Source organism: Poromitra crassiceps, assembly GCF_964638095.1.
Source record: "Poromitra crassiceps genome assembly, chromosome: 22".
Classification (NCBI taxonomy): domain Eukaryota; kingdom Metazoa; phylum Chordata; class Actinopteri; order Beryciformes; family Melamphaidae; genus Poromitra; species Poromitra crassiceps.
Window position 1 is genome coordinate 5,666,663 of NC_139647.1, and position 22,192 is coordinate 5,688,854.

The 22,192-nt window shown below is 43.9% G+C and overlaps 1 protein-coding gene across 1 annotated transcript in view; it reads left to right on the forward strand.

Moving 5' to 3' along the window:
- lrrc1 (leucine rich repeat containing 1) overlaps nt 1–22,192 on the forward strand; it is a 37,615-nt gene that overhangs the window by 12,370 nt on the left and 3,053 nt on the right. Inside the window, exons 4-13 of the mRNA XM_083658331.1 lie at nt 1,662–1,751; nt 6,892–6,948; nt 7,194–7,257; nt 8,544–8,618; nt 10,079–10,223; nt 10,824–10,942; nt 13,191–13,274; nt 17,302–17,417; nt 18,730–18,902; nt 21,207–21,349. Coding sequence (XP_083514457.1) covers nt 1,662–1,751; nt 6,892–6,948; nt 7,194–7,257; nt 8,544–8,618; nt 10,079–10,223; nt 10,824–10,942; nt 13,191–13,274; nt 17,302–17,417; nt 18,730–18,902; nt 21,207–21,349 — 1,066 coding nt within the window. The remainder of the gene's footprint in view (nt 1–1,661; nt 1,752–6,891; nt 6,949–7,193; nt 7,258–8,543; nt 8,619–10,078; nt 10,224–10,823; nt 10,943–13,190; nt 13,275–17,301; nt 17,418–18,729; nt 18,903–21,206; nt 21,350–22,192) is intronic.

Below are 22,192 nucleotides of genomic sequence, written 5' to 3' on the forward strand. Positions count from 1 at the left end.
CCCCCCCCCCCCCCCCCTTTCGTTTCATTTAACGTTTAACGTTAGTGTATGAGAACGCCCAGCGCAGCCAGACACAGACAGGCATAATCATGGCAAGCACAAGTGAGCTTCCTCATCCCTTGTCGCTGCTGTAAAGTCTCTCTGAAGGCTGTGGCTAGTGGCTACTAAAGACAGCGTCACACAAACTTATTTCAACACCTCTGAAAAAGCACAGGAATGCGATCAGCGTGTTGCGCGCTGCACAAGATAACGAGAGCCACAACACACACACACACACACGCGCGCACACGTTTCACAAACACATTATCACCGGACGGTGAAATGTTGCCTTAGGACACATAACAACAAAACAACACGTGGGGCCACTGAGTAGCTTAACGTAGCATCAACGTTATATTTCCAGACTGACCTGCAGTCTGGTCTGTAGGTCTGTACCCGTGTCATGTGACTGGTGCAAGCAACAGCCACGAAGTTAGGCATAGCAGTGCCACCTAAAACAGGAAGTTGGGTCGTTCTGCCTTCAGAGTAAAATCATACATTGTGTCACTCAAAAAATATTTTTTGAGCTGTGCAGGGCAACAAATGGTTAGAGAATTATAATAGTATTAAAAAAATCTAATCGAAAATCTAATTTTGAGAGAAAAAATCTGATATATATATTTTTTTGCTGATCCGAAAAATCCGTGATCCGTGGCTCAAAATCCGTCACGCGATCCGATCCGTGGGTTTTCTGATCCGTGCCAGCCCTATTAGATATTGATCTCTACTGCCCATTGAAATCAATGCTCCTATTATTCTGGCTAGTTTTTATGAAGTTGCAGACTTGTGTGGATGCAATTCCTGCCTGATACAGAACAATTGCCTTGTCTCGGAAGGGTATTTTTAAGCCTCTTTTTATATCACCTGCACAAACTGGTGATGTACTCTCTCAAACTTCTTTTATCATTGTATTTGATCACTGTGTACCCTTTCTCTTTGCCTCAGTGTTTTATTACTGTGCAAATCAAATGAACCACACATTAGCATTTTGACAGATCAGCTACAGTAACACTTTGCCATTGTGGGGAAATCTCATTTGCACCTCAGCAGGGGCAAAACCACAATGACAAGCGTATGCCTCAGTTTGGGAGGCAACCGTTAATGTTACTATTACTGTGACACAGAGGGATTGCCGTTGTTGAATATGTTAAAAGTGCGAGTTAGTTTTGCAACCTTGAGTCTATCTAGCTGCCTGCTTTCACCTGCCGCTCGGCCTGGGATTAATGGGCCGTTCCATTCAAACTGGGAAACGGGAATGTGATGGTTCAAAGGTCATGAGCTCCGACAGTGACGTCACCAGTGCTTGGATTTTCTCTGCCAAACTCGGAGGAGCCTCAGCAGACCCGACCTAAAAAAATCCAAGATGGCTGCTAATTAACATTAGTTAAAATCGTAGTAAATACTGTTTATTAGCACGCACTTCTCTCTTTTTTGTATCTCATTAAACTGTTTAAATGGAACATCGACAACTCGGGTGTGACGTCGTTCGACCGTCACATTCCCGTTTCCCACTTTTAATGGAACGGCCCATAATGGTTCATTAAAACTGGGAACCGGGAATGTGACTCTATGTACTATGTTTCAACACTCATCTGATGTGGTGTTCTCTCTTATTTTTCCAGATTACCCGAGAGCTTTCCAGAGCTACGGAATTTAACATGCCTTTCTATCAATGATATTTCATTGCAGGTCCTTCCAGATAACATTGGAAAGTAAGTTAATGCACTGTTTCAACATATTTACTTTGACATATTGGGCAGATCTGCCTTTGCCAATCATGCCTCTTAATCTGCCAAAAGCCAAGATGGAATTATTTGCGTAAACTTGAGATGTTTAATAATCATCTGACCATGTTGTTCTGCACAAACACTAAACTAAATGGACGCTGTGTTAACCCATTGATACCTGATGCAGCATTTGCGTGTATATCCCTCCCAATTTGTGTGCGTATCCCTTTAAGACCGCGAACCGCGGTTCGCGGTCTTAAAGGGATACACACACAAATGCTGCATCAGGTATCGATGGGTTAAAACTGTTATGTCAGTCTCAAAGCCACTCACAGAGGGTTCCTTTTAAAGGGTTTTTCTTGGGTTAAAATGGGCTTTTGGTGGTTTCTCTGTTCTGTGTGACACCATGTCTGAAGAATGACAAGAGATCACACCGTGTTCATCCACATTCCATGTCTGAAGACAATGGTCTAAAAGTGCTAATTTAGCGTTTGCGCTCAAATTGGGGGCGTGCACAAGCGCATGCCTGTTATAATTGTACTGGACATAGGCGCACCACATGCCAAACCAGGCATTTCAGCGCAAAAATGTGGGGATAGATGGCATTCTCCTATCGTCAGCAGCGCGCAATTACTTTATAATTTAAAATAATTGCATATTGCATGCCTCGCGCAAAGTAAATGCAGCGATTGCGAGACGAGAATCTGATTGCTTTGAATGAGGTAACGCCCAGGCATTGCCTGGCCACACCTGTGAATAATTCTGGTGCTTAAGACTGCCCGAATCCCATTTGCGCTGGCATTTTGGGGGCGCAGATGACTTGGCACGGCTCTAATTTGCGCCTGCGGCAGGTGCCGTGAACGTTTCCGCATCTCCGCCGAGAATTGCATCCCCACCGTATTTCGGGGCTGTTTTAACTTAGAAAACAGGGAGGTCACGTCTACCCAGACAATTATATCACTTTTAAACCGTTACCTTTCTGTATACATCATTAAAATATGCTCCCGTGAGGTGGGGATGCGTTTAGCTGCTGCCGGGCGGGCGTGCAAAACTCGGAAACACCTGGACAATTGCGCAGGGCCCTATGGGTCTGAAGAATGACAAGAGATCACACAGTGTTCCACGTTGCATGTCTTTGAACTCTGTGCACCTCACATTATTATTCTAAAGGTGTGTGAGAAATCCTATGTGTGAAATTGTTTGCATTTTGATCCCGCTCATTTTGATCAAAGGGAGAAAATGTGGCAGCTATTCAAAGCCGTGGAGGAGGAGAGCGAGCGACGCCCTGTAGCCAGTTGTGATGGCGTAAACGGGGGGATTTGCTGGGGAGAAAGTTGCAAAATCTGTTTTGTTTCCAAGTTGTCGAGTCATGTCCGCCCACGGCCTTTCTTGTGTTAAGATCTTGTCTTTGAGCGTGTTTAATGTGTGCCAAATACTTTGGAAGTCAACACGTCTAAAAGCGTATCTAGATTTACTGCTAGTCACTTAACTGTAAAAAAACAACAACAAACCAATGAAGTCACGGTCAGAGAACTTGCTTGATCTAGCAACAAAGTGGCAACAATTGCTGTTCAACAGAGTATGAAGAAGCCCGCACGGCACCACCACCTCAAGTCAAACGATTTGAGATCTCCCCAAGTTCCTTCCGGTTTCTTTTTGTTGCAAAAAGAAAACAGCTTTGGGTGGCAGTCTAAACGTTCCGATGCGGGAAAACCCTGGCGTTGGAAGCAAGTAGAGATGGTTTTCCTCCACCGGTCCACTTCTTGACACTTTTCATTTGCAGGCAAATTCTTCTTTCTTCCCCTTTAGCTGAAAGCATAGCGGCCATCTTGCTCTTGCCAGTGTGCTCTTGTCTTTATTCATAAAAGGCACGAGGCTCGTTCTGACATGGAATATAAAAAGAGAAACGAAAAAGCACGTCTGCCAACATTCTTATTGCTTGGAATTCTCGCCTCATTTTTTTTTAGCTTAGTTCGAACTGGATTTAATATAAAAAATATGTGCTTTTAATATATATTTATAATGTAAAAAAGATGTGCTTTAGCTCAAATTGCTGAAATTGATTTTTTTTAGGAGAACTGTGGCATTCAAGGGAAACTGGCAAAACTAAATTAAAACATTTAAAGACAGATTTATGGGTGAAATGAGACTTATTTAATGATAAATACTGATAATGTCCTCATAATAGTCTGTCTCTAGCTTTGGTCTGCCACTGCTCACTATATAGATATTGCCTTGTTGCTCAGGTAGTTTAGCTTCTCTCAGTGAGAACGTCTCCTGAGCTTGGGCCATGAGTACATTTTGAAAGATTATTGGCGGTGGTCTGGATGGCATATTTTGACCCTTAGATAAGTGCTGAAGCACTTAAGCTAAACACAGCTTTGCTATAGTGCCATCAATTTGGGATTATTGCCTAACCTCTGATGGATCATGCACAGATGCCTGGTGAGTGCCTGGTAGAACGAGTCAAGATACGACTACCCAGCCCCTCCCCCCTCCCCATCATGATATATAGGCTGGAAGTTGAGTACCGTTCCGCTTATTGGAGTTTTAGACTTACTAACAGGACGCATAATCTTATTTCTCCGTTTTTTTTCTTGACTTGTGAAATATAGAGTTAGCCTGTTAGACCTGCTTGTAATGCACTTTCAAATCAAAGTGTAAAAGGAAGAAATCAAGCCTAAATTCAACATGATTTTAAACTTGCAGTCACTTTGCTGAAGGTTGCCTCACACATAGCATGACTGATCCCTCTGATCCGTGTTGACCTGCTTGGCTCTTGCAAGCCATGTGCTTCCTAGAGCATGCGAGTGCTTTTAACCCATTGATACCTGATGCAGCATTTGTGTGTGTATCCCTTTAAGACAGCGAACCGCGCCACGCGGTTCGCGGTCTTAAAGGGATACACACACAAATGAGGGATATACACGTAAATGCTGCATCAGGTATCAATGGGTTAATGACACATTCGGCCTGTCTGATTCTCAAGTGAACGAGCAATATAGGTGACACGTTATTTTTTAATCACCTACATTAAAATGAGATACCTAATTAAACAATCATCTAGTTAGGTAACTAGATGATATTAAGCTTCCTTGCATTACAGACACAACCATCGTCTCTTTATGCGTCACCTCTGAGACGTGTGGAGATTTCCTAACAAGGGAAGCTCGGGACCAAGAGAGAGCACGTCTCTTTGCACCCCATGGTACGGCATGTGCCCCGTATCTGTCTTACGCACGAAAGCAGGTGATGAAAACCATATCCGCCTTACATAATGCAGTGAGTGGAGGTCTGCTCTCTGCTAACTGAAGCAGGTGATGAAAACCATAACGCTGCTGGAAAAACAAGTCGGTGTGGGACTTCCACAGTGGACAGATGGACTTTTTTAAATGCCCCCGGCGTCTTATCTACTGACATGGTCGCACTGTGTATATATATATATATATATATATATATATATATATATATATATATATATATATATATATATATATATATATATATGTACACAGTGGAGGGTTTGACTGTCATTCAAGAGAGATTGTGTATAGGCTAGATTAAGTGATTCTTTCAAACATACCTAGCAGATTGTCTTAATCCCTCGGGTTCAGTCTTCATGGCTCATATTTGTTATGAACGTCAATCTGCATCTAAAGAGCAGATTGCCAACTGCCACACCGCTGTGAAAGCTAACTGCCACACTGCTGTCAAAGCTGTTGAACCATCAACTGCCACACCGCTGTGAAAGCTGTTGAACCATCAACTGCCACAGCGCTGTGAAAGCTAACTGCCACACTGCTGTCAAAGCTGTTGAACCATCAACTGCCACAGCGCTGTGAAAGCTGTTGAACCATCAACTGCCACAGCGCTGTGAAAGATGTTGAACCATCAACTTCCACACCGCTGTGAAAGCTGTTGAACCATCAACTGCCACACCGCTGTGAAAGCTGTTGAACCATCAACTGCCACACCGCTGTGAAAGCTGTTGAACCATCAACTGCCACACCGCTGTGAAAACTGTTGAACCATCAACTGCCACAGCGCTGTGAAAGCTGTTGAACCATCAACTGCCACAGCGCTGTGAAAGATGTTGAACCATCAACTTCCACACCGCTGTGAAAGCTGTTGAACCATCAACTGCCACACCGCTGTGAAAGCTGTTGGACCATCAACTGCCACACCGCTGTGAAAGCTGTTGAACCATCAACTGCCACACCGCTGTGAAAGCTGTTGAACCATCAACTGCCACACCGCTGTGAAAACTGTTGAACCATCAACTTCCACACCGCTGTGAAAGCTGTTGAACCATCAACTGCCACACTGCTGTGAAAGCTGTTGAACCATCAACTGCCACAGCGCTGTGAAAGCTGTTGAACCATCAACTGCCACAGCGCTGTGAAAGCTGTTGAACCATCAACTGCCACACCGCTGTGAAAGCTGTTGAACCATCAACTGCCACACCGCTGTGAAAGCTAATAATAATGTAAACTATAATGTATAATAATAATAATGTATAATATTGTAAACTATAATGTATAATGTCGACTCCTAGACCCATCTCCAACACCACTTGAAGGCTGCGTCATTTATCTCATGTTCTTATCAATGCGATGAGCTTTGTCCCATGTGAGTCATCAAATGCTCCATTAATGGGGTTTATAGTATACCATGGTCTGGGTGGATACTCCATTCTGATTGGCTGCAAGGTGTCCATTAATTTGTGATAATGGACACCTCGTCGTGCATTAACCCTTACATATGTATTGGGACATGAGCAGCATTCTAAAAGCAGAAGCCTGGACTTTGCCCTCTGATGGTCATTCAGGACACTACGCTCTTCACTGGGTGCAGACTGGAGGCTTCTCTGTTTATGCTGCGCTGGATTTACTGCCTTGATAAGACCGACACACCTCAAGACTACTTCCTATTGACCGGTATCTGATCTCGCCCAAACAAGAAACCCAAACCCCCTCGGGTCCAGAAACGTTCTATGTGCCACAAGCAAGACATATTTATCCATCTTGTGGGAAATACGAGTCGAATCTTTATAGGACATGGAGTTTCAGCTTTCGCAGAATTTTAAGAAACATGTCATCATTTTTCTCTTGTATTTTCATTACAGCCTTGCCAATTTGGTATCGCTAGAACTCCGAGAGAATCTGCTGACATTCTTACCAGAGTGAGTATTCGCCAACGGCACTGTCTGTTGAGTGAAGCAGATGATATCTGCAAAGGGGTGCATGCGTGCGTGCGTGCGTGTGTGCGTGCGTGTGTGTGTGTGTGTGTGTGTGTGTGTGCGTGCGTGCGTGGAGAATTCAGAGCAAACGCCATGTAGCATCTTCACCCTGTTAACAGACAATAGTGAATGAGTTACAGAACACACAGCCAGTCTCTCTGTTTTTATTTGGACTGTTTTCTCCACAGGTCGCTCTCTCTCCTTCACAGACTTGAAGAACTCGACCTAGGCAATAATGAACTGTACAATCTGGTAAGTCCTTCAATTTAGTAAGTCCTTCAATCTGGTTAAGTCCTTCTGGACGTCCGGAGGGGAAAGTTGTTTATGCCGGAGAATGATGTGCGGAAAGCGGAGCGGACCTGGGCTTTTCCCATTTCCTGGCTCTTGCCGGGGGCTGAGTAGATTGGCATCCTTTGAGAACAGCGTTCACCTCTTCTCATGTGGAGGGGAGGATGAACACGTTCACCTCTTCATGCAGAGGGGAGGATGAACACGTTCACCTCTTCTCATGCAGAGGGGAGGATGAACACGTTCACCTCTTCTCATGCAGAGAGGAGGATGAACACGTTCACCTCTCATGCAGAGAGGAGGATGAACACATTCATCTCTTCTCATGCAGAGGGGAGGATGAACACATTCACCTCTCCTCATGCAGAGGGGAGGATGAACACGTTCACCTCTTCTCATGCAGAGGGGAGGATGAACACGTTCACCTCTCATGCAGAGGGGAGGATGAACACGTTCACCTCTCCTCATGCAGAGGGGAGGATGAACACGTTCACCTCTTCTCATGCAGAGGGGAGGATGAACACGTTCATCTCTTCTCATGCAGAGGGGAGGATGAACACGTTCATCTCTTCTCATGCAGAGGGGAGGATGAACACGTTCATCTCTTCTCATGCGGAGGGGAGGATGACCATCTGCTTATAGTTGCAGGCTTAAGTGAGGGTCAATGATTCACTGACAGATGAACCAAAGTCAGGTGGCAAGGGTGTGTGTGTGTGTGTGTGTGTGTGTGTGTGTGTGTGTGTCTGTGTGTTATTTTTTAAGTTCTTTAACAGTTGTGTGTACATGGAACCTAGTTACCAATGTGATTGGATATCATTAGAAATTGTAAACTGTAATTGTATTGTAAAATTGTATTGTATATTGTATACAGCTATCAATTTTGATACACAGTTCTAAAATAATACTTATAAACAATACAAAGGAAAGTAAAAGAACATTCACTTTATATTGTGATCAAGCAGAAGGTTTTTGAGTATTGTTTGTACAGCCGTTTGATTTTTCCAAGTATCACCAGACTTTGATGCGGGATTTATTCCATAGAACTGCTCCAAAAAAAAACGACTCAAAAGTACGTTATATCCCAATGTCACGACAAAACCGTACATCCTTTTCACATCTCAAAATTAGCACTGATGCTAATAATCACACCGACACCAGGCCCAAGTCACATATTGATACGTCTTATTTCTTTCTCTTCTATATCTCCCTGGCTCACTCTTTCAATTCTTCCATGTCTTCCTCCCACATAGCCAGAGACAATAGGCTGTCTTGTCAGCTTAAAGGACTTGTGGCTGGATGGAAACCAGTTGGCTGAAATACCTGCAGTAAGCTCATCTTGAAATGCTTTTCTATGATTTAACACTGTGTCGTCTTTGTGTTCATAGTAATAATAATAATAATAATAATAATAATAATAATAATAATAATAATAAATAATATAATAACTAATACTAATGGGACTCGTAGTTAACGAGCGTCTCCCGTTACTTATAGGCGTCATGTGACCAAATTATAAGAAGTGTACACAGAAGTAGTCATGGTGTATGTGTGCTGCAGTGATTGGTTTAAAGACTGCAGCATGTCGGGAGGTGCAAACGCCCCCCAGCTAAAAACAGTGTCAGGGCCAGACATGCCCCATGCTGGGAAGTCCTGCCATCACCTGCTGGGGTAACTTTGCTTTACTCTTACAGTGGTTGGCTAGTTGATTGATTTGACTCTGAGACACTTGATTACTACCGTCCAACTTTGTACATACATGCTACCAAATGATTGTAGGCATGATGATGTTATGTTGTTACTAGGGATGCACCTATATGAACATTTTGGCAGCTACGTCGGTAGGTGATATTAACATCGCTATTATGGCTGATAACCAATATTTACAGATGTCGATCTGTATAATTCATTCTCAAATACACTACTGCCGCATGCGCTAGGACGTGTCATCAGTGATGTTATCTGGGGTCGTAAGGTGTTTCGGGTCTGTCAACATCATACACCCTCGCCCAGTAGACCCAGCCGAGGCCAATTAAGACCCCGACTCACGTCCCAGAAGCCGCTACGGATCAGCCTTACTACTCTATCTGCAACGTTGCCCGCGGGAGGGGTAAACGTGAACCCAATCCGCTGCAATAGAGCTAGTGCTACGCCGCAGTATTGGCCCTTCGGTGCATGGAGGATCTAGGCTCTGTGGGTTTCTCCCGGCCGTGCTCCTCCTTCGTCTCACCAGACCCCCCTCATGTCAAAGGCAATCCAGAGGCTGAAGGGATGCCTCAAGGACGCCTCAAGAGGGCCTGTGCGCTGCACGTCATTTACCTGCGTCGAGCACCTCGCTCTAGCCTGGAGGACCCCAGGCCGCGCCGATCTTGCGCAGATTTTCAGGAGGCTAATCCGTAGCGTTTGTGGATTTCTCCCTCACGAGAGAGCCAAGATGGGGTAATAACAAGTTTGTATGATAATCAAATGTTGTATATGCTGGAAAAACACATGTAAACACTGTGAATTACAAAAAGTAATATCTTTCTTTATTTCCAAAACATTTGGAAAAGCCCATAAATCTTAGATGTACCACATTGTTTACTCTCAATATGAACATTTTGGTCCATACTGATAACCAATATTAACATCGCTGTTATTTTGCTGATCAGACCATAACCGACGATGTATTAAAAAATGGCTAACATCAGCCGATGCCGATATGATTGCTGATATATGGTGCATCCCTAGTTGTTAGCGTTCCTGGTTGGTGGTGGTTGAGCACCACACTCTTGCTGTTGCTTCCTAGGAGATGGGCAGCATGAAGAGCCTGCTGTGTCTGGACGTGTCAGAAAACAAACTGGAGCATCTTCCAGAGGATCTCGGAGGTCTGCTGTCGCTCACAGACCTGCTGGTCTCCCAGAACCTCATTGATGCTCTCCCTGAAAGCATCGGTAAGCACAGCGTTCCTCCTGCTAGCTGCTTACCGACGGACGACATGTCCTCTGTGCTAATGTCCAACATTCACGAGAATTGCGGGGATCAGATTGTTGGTTCTACCTAGGATTTCAAATCATTATAATATAGATCAAGCCTGACAAATATGAGGCTATTCTTATGTATACTTTCATATTTTAATCTTAAATAATAATTCTGAAAATATTCCTACAGTTGCTGCATGTCTATTACATGTATGCGGTTAGCCATGTGCTTTTGTCTTACCGTTTTTAGCTCACTTCAAGGACAAACATAGAACCTTTCCCCCTATGTGACAAGTATCTGAAGGAAAACGAAAAACGAAACTAAAATATGAAAGGATCACTTTTACAAGATAACAGATTTGATTATTTCTGCCAAATAATCAGTAACGGCATTGAAACCTGTTGGTCTTGTTGCACCAGCCTGCTAATCAGATGTCAGGTCCCATCATGTCAAATATATTGTGATTAAAATCAAAGTACTCTATGTACTACTACTCTACTACTCTACTCTACTACTCTACTCTACTACTCTATGAGCATTATAATGTATGTGTTTTTTTCTTCTTTCTGCAGGAAAACTAGGACGGCTATCGATATTGAAAGCTGATCAAAATAGGCTCACTCACCTTCCAGAGAGCATTGGAAACTGTGAAAGTCTCACTGAGCTGGTGCTCACAGAGAACCAGCTACAGGTGTGTTGGATACTGCTTTACTGTTCAATCTGTGGAAATGGCAACCAAAACGCCTTTTCAGTGCGTGTTTTTGCTCAATCCATTCCCAGCAACACAACATCGACAAATGTTTGCCGTTTTTAGAATCCCCAAAATACAGTCAGGATGTCGGCCAAACAATATCCATCCACTGCTCATCTCAGATCTGCTGAAAATATACATGCAATAATAATGCTCTGCGATTAGTAACTTCACACTTGGTTGAAACACCTCAGCCAAGTGCCCCATGGAAACTAGAATGGAAGAATAGGCCTGTAAATGGTAAATGGCCTGCATTTATATAGCGCTTTTATCCAAAGCGCTTTACAGTCAGTTTACAGTCAGTAGTTACATTCACCCATTCACACACCGATGGCGGCAGGTTACCACGCAGGGTGCTGGCACACCAACGGGAGCAATTTAGGGTTCAGTATCTTGCCCAAGGACACTTCGACATGCAGACTGGAGGAGCCGGGAATCGAACCACCGACCTCTTTTATCCAAAGCAATTAGTGGACGACCCGCTCTACCTCCTGAGCTACAGCCGCCCCTAAGTGCCTGTGTGCACTAGAGAGCAGTACATATATTTCAACTTGACAACTTTGTAGAATAATTAGTATTACTAAAATATCTGCATGTTATATTATGTACATGCAGTCAGAAATGGCCCAAAATCAGCTGTTAGTCAGGGCACAATACAAGGAACATATTTAAAACCATTTGGCAATATTGAAACTCCGATCAGCCAAATGCTATCAAATTGTCATAGATGTAACTTAAGTTTGTTTGACTGTGTCTCGTACGAAGCTGCTTCACTGATGTACCTGTGCTGACAGTGAAGACGACCCTCTGGCTGTTTCTGCTGTAATGAAACATTAGCACACAAACGGCAACAAACACATTGGACACACTAAACACTGTTGGTTTTTAATGCTTATTGGATCATGTATAATAATAATACAGTCTATATGCGGTACCTTCTGCACACCACAGTTACTCGGGACGTAGATGTTCTACTCTGCTGAAGGAACAGGGTGCATCTTTATAGTATTGTCTCTGACTTGGAGGATGCAGGTAGACGTGGAGATAACATGGCTAAAAACAACCTACACTTGCTGGAATACGGTTTCCACAATCACAATTCAGATTCAGATTCAGATTCATTTATTAAGGACTGCACAACAAAGTCGGCAGAATTTGCTTTCGGTACAGCAATTGTTGTAGCACATGAATATTTACTCAGCATAAGACATTACAGTACATAGACAGACATTTGGGTTGTTTTGGTGGAAATGGATCTGTAGGACATGGACACAAAGAGCATGTGGCACTTCTGTGTTGATTGGTAAAGCTAACGGGAAATAGGATAGAAAAATAACATTCCGTTTCGAGTTACAGGGACTACTTTCCCTGCGGGAATATGTCTTTCTGCCAGCCTGGGAGCCTGACTTGTGTTTGTAGGGAAAGTGGTGCTGATGGGAGAGACAGGGCTGCAGCTGAAAAGCCCTGCAGAGCAGCACAGCAGCACAGCAGCAGCACATGGCTGCTCACCTCAAATAGTTCCCAAAATAAACTGCAGCTATATATAGACCCTTCAAAAAAGTTTGGAAACTTGTGCTTGGTTGATGATATCTCTCTGCTGTTCAGGGCCGTGCAGAGACCTTTAGAGGGGCAGGTGCTTCATGGTAAAATGGGGCACATACAGACCTGCCAAACATGTGACATTATTTTTGAGTAAAACAATAGTGGAACGCTTAGTTCACACGCTTTTGCACTACTTTGCACACGGTCATTATCCCACCATATCATCAAGTTATTCAACATGTAAATAGGCTATGAAGAAAACAACACAATCATAGTATTCTTGAGAAGAATGACTTTAACCTCTTCTACTCCACCCCTCCCTACAAGACATCATCAGTGATGTCATGAGAGCAAGTGAGCCCGCACAGCGGTCGAGCTGCGGGTCGGGGCGAGGCCTGTGACATCATCAGTGATGTCATACGAGCAATTGTGATGTCGTCAGTGATGCAAAGTTATGACATCATCGGTGATGTCATAAGAGCAGGTGAAGCTCGCACAGCGGTCGAGCTCCAGGGCGGGCGGGGGGGGCGTGCGAGGCCTTAAACACCATGGGATAGCGTTAAGCGACAAGGCCCCTTACCCACTTCATGTTCTTTTTGATGAATTGTTTTTGATATTTTTGATATTTTTATATTTGTTGTTTCAGAGTTTGCCTAGAAGTGTTGGGAAATTAAAACGGCTTTCCAACTTCAACTGTGACAGAAATCAGCTAACATCATTACCTAAGGAGGTATGTGTTTCCTATTACAACATCTTCTTATTACCTAAGGAGGTATGTGTTTCCTATTACAACATCTTCTTATTACCTAAGGAGGTATGTGTTTCCTATTACAACATCTTCTTATTACCTAAGGAGGTATGTGTTTCCTATTACAACATCTTCTTATTACCTAAGGAGGTATGTGTTTCCTATTACAACATCTTCTTATTACCTAAGGAGGTATGTGTTTCCTATTACAACATCTTCTTATTACCTAAGGAGGTATGTGTTTCCTATTACAACATCTTCTTATTACCTAAGGAGGTATGTGTTTCCTATTACAACATCTTCTTATTACCTAAGGAGGTATGTGTTTCCTATTACAACATCTTCTTATTACCTAAAGAGGTATGTGTTTCCTATTACAACATCTTCTTATTACCTAAGGAGGTATGTGTTTCCTATTACAACATCTTCTTATTACCTAAGGAGGTATGTGTTTCCTATTACAACATCTTCTTATTACCTAAGGAGGTATGTGTTTCCTATTACAACATCTTCTTATTACCTAAGGAGGTATGTGTTTCCTATTACAACATCTTCTTATTACCTAAGGAGGTATGTGTTTCCTATTACAACATCTTCTTATTACCTAAGGAGGTATGTGTTTCCTATTACAACATCTTCTTATTACCTAAGGAGGTATGTGTTTCCTATTACAACATCTTCTTATTACCTAAAGAGGTATGTGTTTCCTATTACAACATCTTCTTATTACCTAAGGAGGTATGTGTTTCCTATTACAACATCTTCTTATTACCTAAGGAGGTATGTGTTTCCTATTAGAACATCTTCTTATTACCCAAGGAGGTATGTGTTTCCTATTAGAACATCTTATTACCTAAGGAGGTATGTGTTTCATATTACAACATCTTCTTATTACCTAAGGAGGTATGTGTTTCCTATTACAACATCTTCTTATTACCTAAGGAGGTATGTGTTTCCTATTACAACATCTTCTTATTACCTAAGGAGGTATGTGTTTCCTATTACAACATCTTCTTATTACCTAAGGAGGTATGTGTTTCCTATTACAACATCTTCTTATTACCTAAGGAGGTATGTGTTTCCTATTACAACATCTTCTTATTACCTAAGGAGGTATGTGTTTCCTATTACAACATCTTCTTATTACCTAAAGAGGTATGTGTTTCCTATTACAACATCTTCTTATTACCCAAGGAGGTATGTGTTTCCTATTACAACATCTTCTTATTACCCAAGGAGGTATGTGTTTCCTATTAGAACATCTTATTACCTAAGGAGGTATGTGTTTCCTATTACAACATCTTCTTATTACCTAAAGAGGTATGTGTTTCCTATTACAACATCTTCTTATTACCCAAGGAGGTATGTGTTTCCTATTAGAACATCTTCTTATTACCCAAGGAGGTATGTGTTTCCTATTAGAACATCTTATTACCTAAGGAGGTATGTGTTTCCTATTACCCATCTTCTTATTACCTTGTCAAAAGCAAAACGGGCATGTAAGCAAACATTATTTAAATGTTATCAAATACTTCTGAAGGTCGGCACTTTTGGAAATGTAAGTGGACATTGAATGGATGTTGCAAACAGCACAATATCACCCATCTATCTTCATACTTGGGGTCCGGGTTACAGTTGCAGAGAAGACCCAGTAGAGCAGCCCAGAGGTCCTTTTCCCCTGAAACTACATCCAGCTCCTCCTGGAGGATCCCAAGGAGCTCCCAGGCATGCTGGGAGATGTAGTGTATACTGGGTCTGCCCTGGGCTCTCCTCCCAGGTGGCCATACATGGATTTTTCCAGTCGGAGGTGCCTGGGGAGCATCCTAACAGGCAGCAACAGGTGTCTGAAGCAGCTTAGCTGACTCACCTTATGTATATAGCACCTTTCAAAATGTAGTTACAAAGTGCTAGACAAAAAGAGGGAGAGGAAAAGGTCAGAGAATAGAAAGAATAAAATATATTTACAAATACATTTGAGCATATATATATATATATATATAAATACAGTACATGTATATATAATATATATAATATATCCTTTCTTATAATGGCGTGTTCTCAACAAAACAGTACTTACACAATAGTCCACATTTTTTTCAAATAAAGGCCACAGTAAAAATCTGAGTTTTAATATTTTCATCATGGAATGCACCTTCACCCACTGATCAACGGATAAATGCACAGTTGATAACGTAACGATTGACATCACTGAAACATGTTGGTGCTCTAAGTAAATTATTTTGAAGAGCCACCAAACCTGTACATGTGATCATTTGCATTAAAGAAAATCTATCGAAGTCAGCATTTATTCAAAAAATCTACTTTTTATAGCTGTTTAAAATCATGACACGTACAAACATGGAAAGTTATCATGACGTTATAATGAACTTTATATTGAACCCTCAGTTAAACTGCCTAAACCTCATTCGCATTTGAGACAGTTGTTGGCTGAACAATGGCCGTGCTTGTCTTGCTCACTCATTTGAGTGTGGTTTGTTCAGCTCGGGCTGATTGGCCCCATTGTGTTGCTCTGTGGCCTTCTGCTCTGACCTCTTGTCCGTTGAAGTGAACGCACGCCTGCTTTAAAAGCTTCATCTGAACGGGCTTTCTCCAGGTTATACAATGATGCCCTTGTGTGTCTTAATAAAGCAAAGACTCCAGTGTTGGGAGAAAAATAACGGTTCAACACACTTGGCCTAGATAGTGAATCGATGGTGTCACTAGTTCTCACCGACGTTGCATGACGTTACGAACAGTCACAGTAAAAGTCTGCTCTCACTGTAGAGCTTGTAGTTCACTATGCTACGTAGCCACTGTCTACGTTTTATGGATTGGATTGATCATTGATTAGCTCGCGACACTAATTGCCCTGTCTGGCTTTTGACCGTGTGTGCTGCATTACACATTAACACGATGCAGAGATCATCTCGCACTACTTCGGCCGGACTAATGGATTTGAGGTTTGTTGTAGTATTGATGAATTGAGGGCTGAATCGTCTCCTTTGTTTACTTTTGTGTCTGGAGGTTGACTCTGGCTGGTGTGTCAGTTGTCTTTGCTGACAATTTGACTATCTCCCAGGTGCGAGTACAACTTATCGCATTTACCCGTGCAAATGCTGAGGCTTAGCCAGCTCCCTTTAACATGATGACTCTCTACATACAACAGCACTTGACCCTGCTCAGGTCTGTGCTTGAGTAGATTCATGGATTAGATTACAGTGTGTGCACTTTAGCTGGCCCATCGAGGTTCTCCTTTGACTGACCACTAGGCCTAATTGTGTCTAATTTTAGTTCCCTCTCCCACAGCCCATCGGCATTCAATTTGTCTGCTATCGACAACACCAATTCGATGCTGGCAAAGTATCTGGAAGCTGAGAACAGATTTATTTAGGTTTCTTCTGTCCTGGTATTTTACAGAAAATAGGCATTTATATGATATTTGTTATCGGTAATAATTGTCATCGAAAGGTTCATTTGCCCTCAGGATGTAGATGTGCCTCACAGGACTCTATTGTCTTCATGGAGATGTTGTAATGACGTTGTCTCTTCTGCTCCTCAGATCGGAGGCTGCAGTGGTCTTAACGTGTGTCTCTTCTGCTCCTCAGATCGGAGGCTGCAGTGGTCTCAACGTGTGTCTTCTGCTCCTCAGATCGGAGGCTGCAGTGGTCTTAACGTGTCTCTTCTGCTCCTCAGATCGGAGGCTGCAGCGGTCTTAACGTGTGTCTCTTCTGCTCCTCAGATCGGAGGCTGCAGTGGTCTTAACGTGTGTCTCTTCTGCTCCTCAGATCGGAGGCTGCAGTGGTCTTAACGTGTCTCTTCTGCTCCTCAGATCGGAGGCTGCAGTGGTCTTAACGTGTGTCTCTTCTGCTCCTCAGATCGGAGGCTGCAGTGGTGTTAACGTGTGTCTCTTCTGCTCCTCAGATCGGAGGCTGCAGTGGTCTTAACGTGTCTCTTCTGCTCCTCAGATCGGAGGCTGCAGTGGTCTTAACGTGTCTCTTCTGCTCCTCAGATCGGAGGCTGCAGCGGTCTCAACGTGTTTTGCGTGCGAGAAAACCGCCTGACGAGGATCCCGGCCGAGCTGTCGCAGGCCACAGAGCTGCACGTGCTGGACGTCTCTGGAAACAGGTTGGGGAAAACACACTCTGTTTGTTTGGTCACAGTGGCTGTGGAGCAATAAACAAATAGAAATATTTTCTCTCATCAGTCAAATCATCAAAGGATACGTTCACCCAAAAATGAAAATGTAGTCATTATCTACTCACCCCCCTCGCCGTCTTTTGCCGTCCCCAACGCCTTTTACGTTTGTCAGATGAAATCTTTACGTAGCCAAATTGCTCCAAGAAGAGGTGGAGCTACTATAGTCTAACCTGACTCCGCCAGATGAGGCGGTATTATTGAGTTAACTATAGTCTGCTACAGTGAACATTTCAGCTAAAAACAGGGTGCAAATGACGTCCTTTCAAGTCATCTTGGCATCTCAGGGCTTGTGGAGACTTGGATTATGCCAGGTGAGCAGTATGGAAGCATTTTATGTTTTTTCCCCCTATTGTTTTTACGCTTGAAAGTTGATCACCATCGGGGGTACGGTGGCGCAGTGGTAAGCGCTGTCGCCTCACAGCTCGAAGGTCCTGGGTTCGATTCCCACCTGGGACGCTGTGAACGCTGAAGGAATGCGTGCCCGTCCGCATGTCCTCGAGTGCCCACCGCCCGGGTGGGGTCATCAAAAGGGCCTTTCTGTGTGGAGTTTGCATGTTCTCCCCGTGCCTCCCGGGGGTTTCCTTCATATAGGAACCCCTTCACCAAAACATGCAATATCCTGGTTGCTGATGTGGTGCCTCCTCTGGTCATGAAGGGTGCCTGTTCGGAGGGAGGGGAACTCGTTGGAATAGCGTGATCCTCCCACGTGCTATGTCCTACCGGTGAAGCTTCCCCTGTCAGGTGAAAAGAAGCGGCTGGCTAACTGCCCATCTCTCGGAGGAAGCATGGAGCCAGTTTTCGGCTCTCCCCAGATCGGCAGAGGGTGGAGCAGCAACCAGGATAAATATAAATTAGCACTAATGGGGGATAAAAATGGGATAAAACAAATCGGGAAAGTTGATCACCATCCACTTCAATTGTTTAAGAGAATTCTTCAGTGGTGTTTAACTGTGAAACTCCAGGACTGTTTCCCTTTAATGTTTTACAAATTATTTGGCGGCCCACGTGCAATACCTCCACGGACTACCAGAGGCCCGCTGCCCACAGGTTGGGAATCGCTGATGTATCCCGTGCTGACAGTAATTGCCTAGGGGATATAGCTGTTATTTCCTAGTACGTACACACAGTAGAAATAAGCGCCTCCTGATACATTGTAGTTTCTTGTTGGAATCCTCCAGTGTGTGCTTTGAATGAAGCGGTCACATTAGAAAACGGCTGTTGTCTGTGTGTGTGTGTCCAGGCTCGTCCACTTACCCATGTCCCTGACCACACTGCGCCTGAAGGCCCTGTGGCTGTCGGAGAACCAGTCCCAGCCCCTCCTCACCTTCCAGACGGACCAGGACCCCGACTCGGGAGAGAAGGTGCTCACCTGCGTGCTGCTGCCCCAGCAGCCCTGTGAAGCTGAGAACAAAGGTAAGGACGTCCCGCCCTGCTCACCTGCGTGCTGCTGCCCCAGCAGCCCTGTGAACCTGAGAACAAAGGTAAGGACGTCCCGCCCTGCCATGTTTCAACAACTGTCCCCATCATGGCTGACGGGTATTATCAGTAGCAGTGAATGTATTTCGATTTTTTTTCTCTCCATATTGGTTGATTGAAATAAACCCCCTGTAACGTGTATGAAGAAACACTGGTGCTTACACTGGGTTATGTGCTTATACAGTGTGTGTATACAATACATACTGTACATATAGATATCAAATAGATTATGATCTCCACAGGGTTTCATCTCAAGTGAAAGGACTTCATCCCAAACACTGTGACATTTGAGCGGTACATCAGTCCCTGCGTCGTATTCTGCCAACGTTTAATTTACAGCCCGACCGATACTAGAATAAGGTACTTCACTTAACTTATAATAAGGTGCCCAGTGGTTCACTTAACTTATAATAAGGTGCCCAGTGGTTCACTTAACTTATAATAAGGTGCCCAGTGGTTCACTTCACTTATAATAAGGTGCCCAGTGGTTCACTTAACTCATGATAAGGTGGCCAGTGGTTCACTTAACTCATGATAAGGTGCCCAGTGGTTCACTTAACTTATAATAAGGTGCCCAGTGGTTCACTTAACTTATAATAAGGTGCCCAGTGGTTCACTTAACTTATAATAAGGTGCCCAGTGGTTCACTTAACTTATAATAAGGTGCCCAGTGGTTCACTTCACTTATAATAAGGTGCCCAGTGGTTCACTTAACTTATAATAAGGTGCCCAGTGGTTCACTTAACTTATAATAAGGTGCCCAGTGGTTCACTTCACTTATAATAAGCTGGCCAGTGGTTCCACACGGTGACACACAATTGCTCAGTGAGCAGTTGAGCGGGCGAAATGAGCGCACGATATTTCTAGTATTACACTGTATATGCATATACTGTACATGCATACATAAATATATATTTTTTGTTGCAATGATCCCTCAAATATCAAACAACTGTGACAAAGATATGTAATGGATTACATAGTTTATAAACATTTTTTAATGAACACTAAATGTAGCGGTCGCTGGTGGTTAAGCTGGGGCGAGTCTGCTTGTGGAGGCACAGCGCGCTGTGTGCGCCCTCTGACCCTGCCCTCCCTGCACGGGTCCCGGCGCCTAACACCGATCTGGGCCTCCCCCGTCTGTCCCTTCACGCCCTCCTTGGTTCTGTTTTTCAGAATCGCAGTGGGTTGGACAGCTAAAGAGGCTTAGCTACGGCTGGCCGGCTGCCATTAAAAGCCTGCCATCCAGGCAAAGAGACTCTCAGTTGAGCGTTGTGCCTGATACAACAGTCATTTTTTCTTTTTCTTTTCTCCACAACAATACGCTGGATTCTGTGGTGTATTTGTGATTCTTCCTCCTTCACACTGTACTTTACAATCTGTACTGTACTCTATCTCTACTGTACTTTACAATCTGTACTGTATTTCTACTGTACTTTACAATCTCACCTCAGAAGGAAAAGCCACATTTCCAGGTTAGTTTACGTGACACACTCTACTCTCTCTCCCCCCCCCTCTCTCTCTCTCTCCCCCCCTCTCTCTCCCCCTCTCTCCCTCTCTCTCTCTCTCTCCCCCCCCTCTCTCTCTCTCCCCCCCTCTCTCTCCCTCTCTCTCTCTCTCCCCCCCTCTCTCTCCCTCTTCCCCCCTCTCTCTCCCTCCCTCTCTCTCTCCCTCCCTCTCTCTCTCTCTCCCTCCCTCTCTCTCCCTCTCTCTCCCCCCCCTCTCTCTCCCTCTCTCTCTCTCTCCCCCCCCTCTCTCTCTCTCCCTCTCCCCCTCTCTCTCTCCCTCCCTCTCTCTCTCTCTCTCTGCCTCCCTCTCTCTGTCTCTCTCCCTCCCTCCCTCTCTCTCTCTCCCTCCCTCTCTCTGTCTCGATCGCTCGCTTGTGGAGGAGATGCGGATGTAAGCCTGGTGGAGGTCAGAGGAGGGAGGGAGGGAGGGTGGGGGTGGGGGCGGGGTTAGATTGTGTTGCTGTAAGCCTGTGACTAAGCTGGGATTTGAAACTGTGATCTGGCAGTTTCAGGCTCTCCCTCATGAGCACCAGGTTCTGCGACGGCCTTCATTTCTCCAGTTGGCAGATTGTAGAAAAGAAACCATAGCGACCATATTGATTTGAATCTGCCAAAACCTCCACTTCAATGTGTCATCTTTCCTGCTCGTGTTCTGTCATTCTTTTCATTGGACTGGTTCTATGTGTGCACGCTTCAAAGAAACACTGACTTAACTTAACTTTCAAAACTGTCCCAGGATCAGATAACCTGGCCCGCTGCGGCGCCCTGGAGAGCCTGGTGAACGACACGGTGGAGGACACCTGGGACAACAAGGGCATGCACAGGATCAGTGCCATCCACTTCCTGGATGATGACGATGATGAGGATGATGATGCAGCGGTAGGGAAAAGTGTAAAAACGCAAACATTGACCACAAAGCGGTTATTTGTGAAATCCCACAGCTTGTCACCACTTTGGATAAACAGGAGCATCACAGCAACTACTACAGGGGTTCCACAGTCATGGAAAACCTGGAAAAGTGATGGAATTTCAAAATCTCATTTTCCAGCCCTGGAAAAGTGATGGAATTAGTCAAATCCTTGAAAGTTTAGGAAAAGTGGTGGAATTTTGTTGTGTGTAATTGAAATTGTTCAGAGTAATCTGCCATCGTCGATAGGCTTCCACATAATCCTATAATAAGAATGAGAAGTGTGTGTGTGTGTTTGTGTGTGTGTGTGTGTGTGTGTGTGTATCCGTATCTGTGTACACTACCTGTGTGTGTATGTGTGAGAGAGAGTGAGCAGAATTTGATCTGGCCACAGCTATGCTGTTTTACGTGTTCCATACGACTATATTATATATATATATATATATATATATATATATATATATATAGTATTAGGGCCACGCATGATGAATGGGATTTTTTTTCCCCCATTTCGAGAAAAAAGTCGAAATTTCAGTATTAAGCACCAGACAGAAGAAAAAATCAGATGAGCAAGTTGTTTTTTCCCCTTTCATTTCAAGAATAAAGTCGAAATGTTGACATTAAAGTCGAAATCTCGTGAATAAAGCTGAAGTACTGTAAGTTAACGAGAATAAAGACGAAATGTTGAGAATAAAGTCGAAATGTCAAAAAAGTCAACTCCATCAAAACAAGTTAGGAGAGCGACCGCCTTACAGGAAGCTGCCTGACAGTGTCAGTCAGTGGTATCCTTGGAATGTGAACATGAGTTTCTGAAG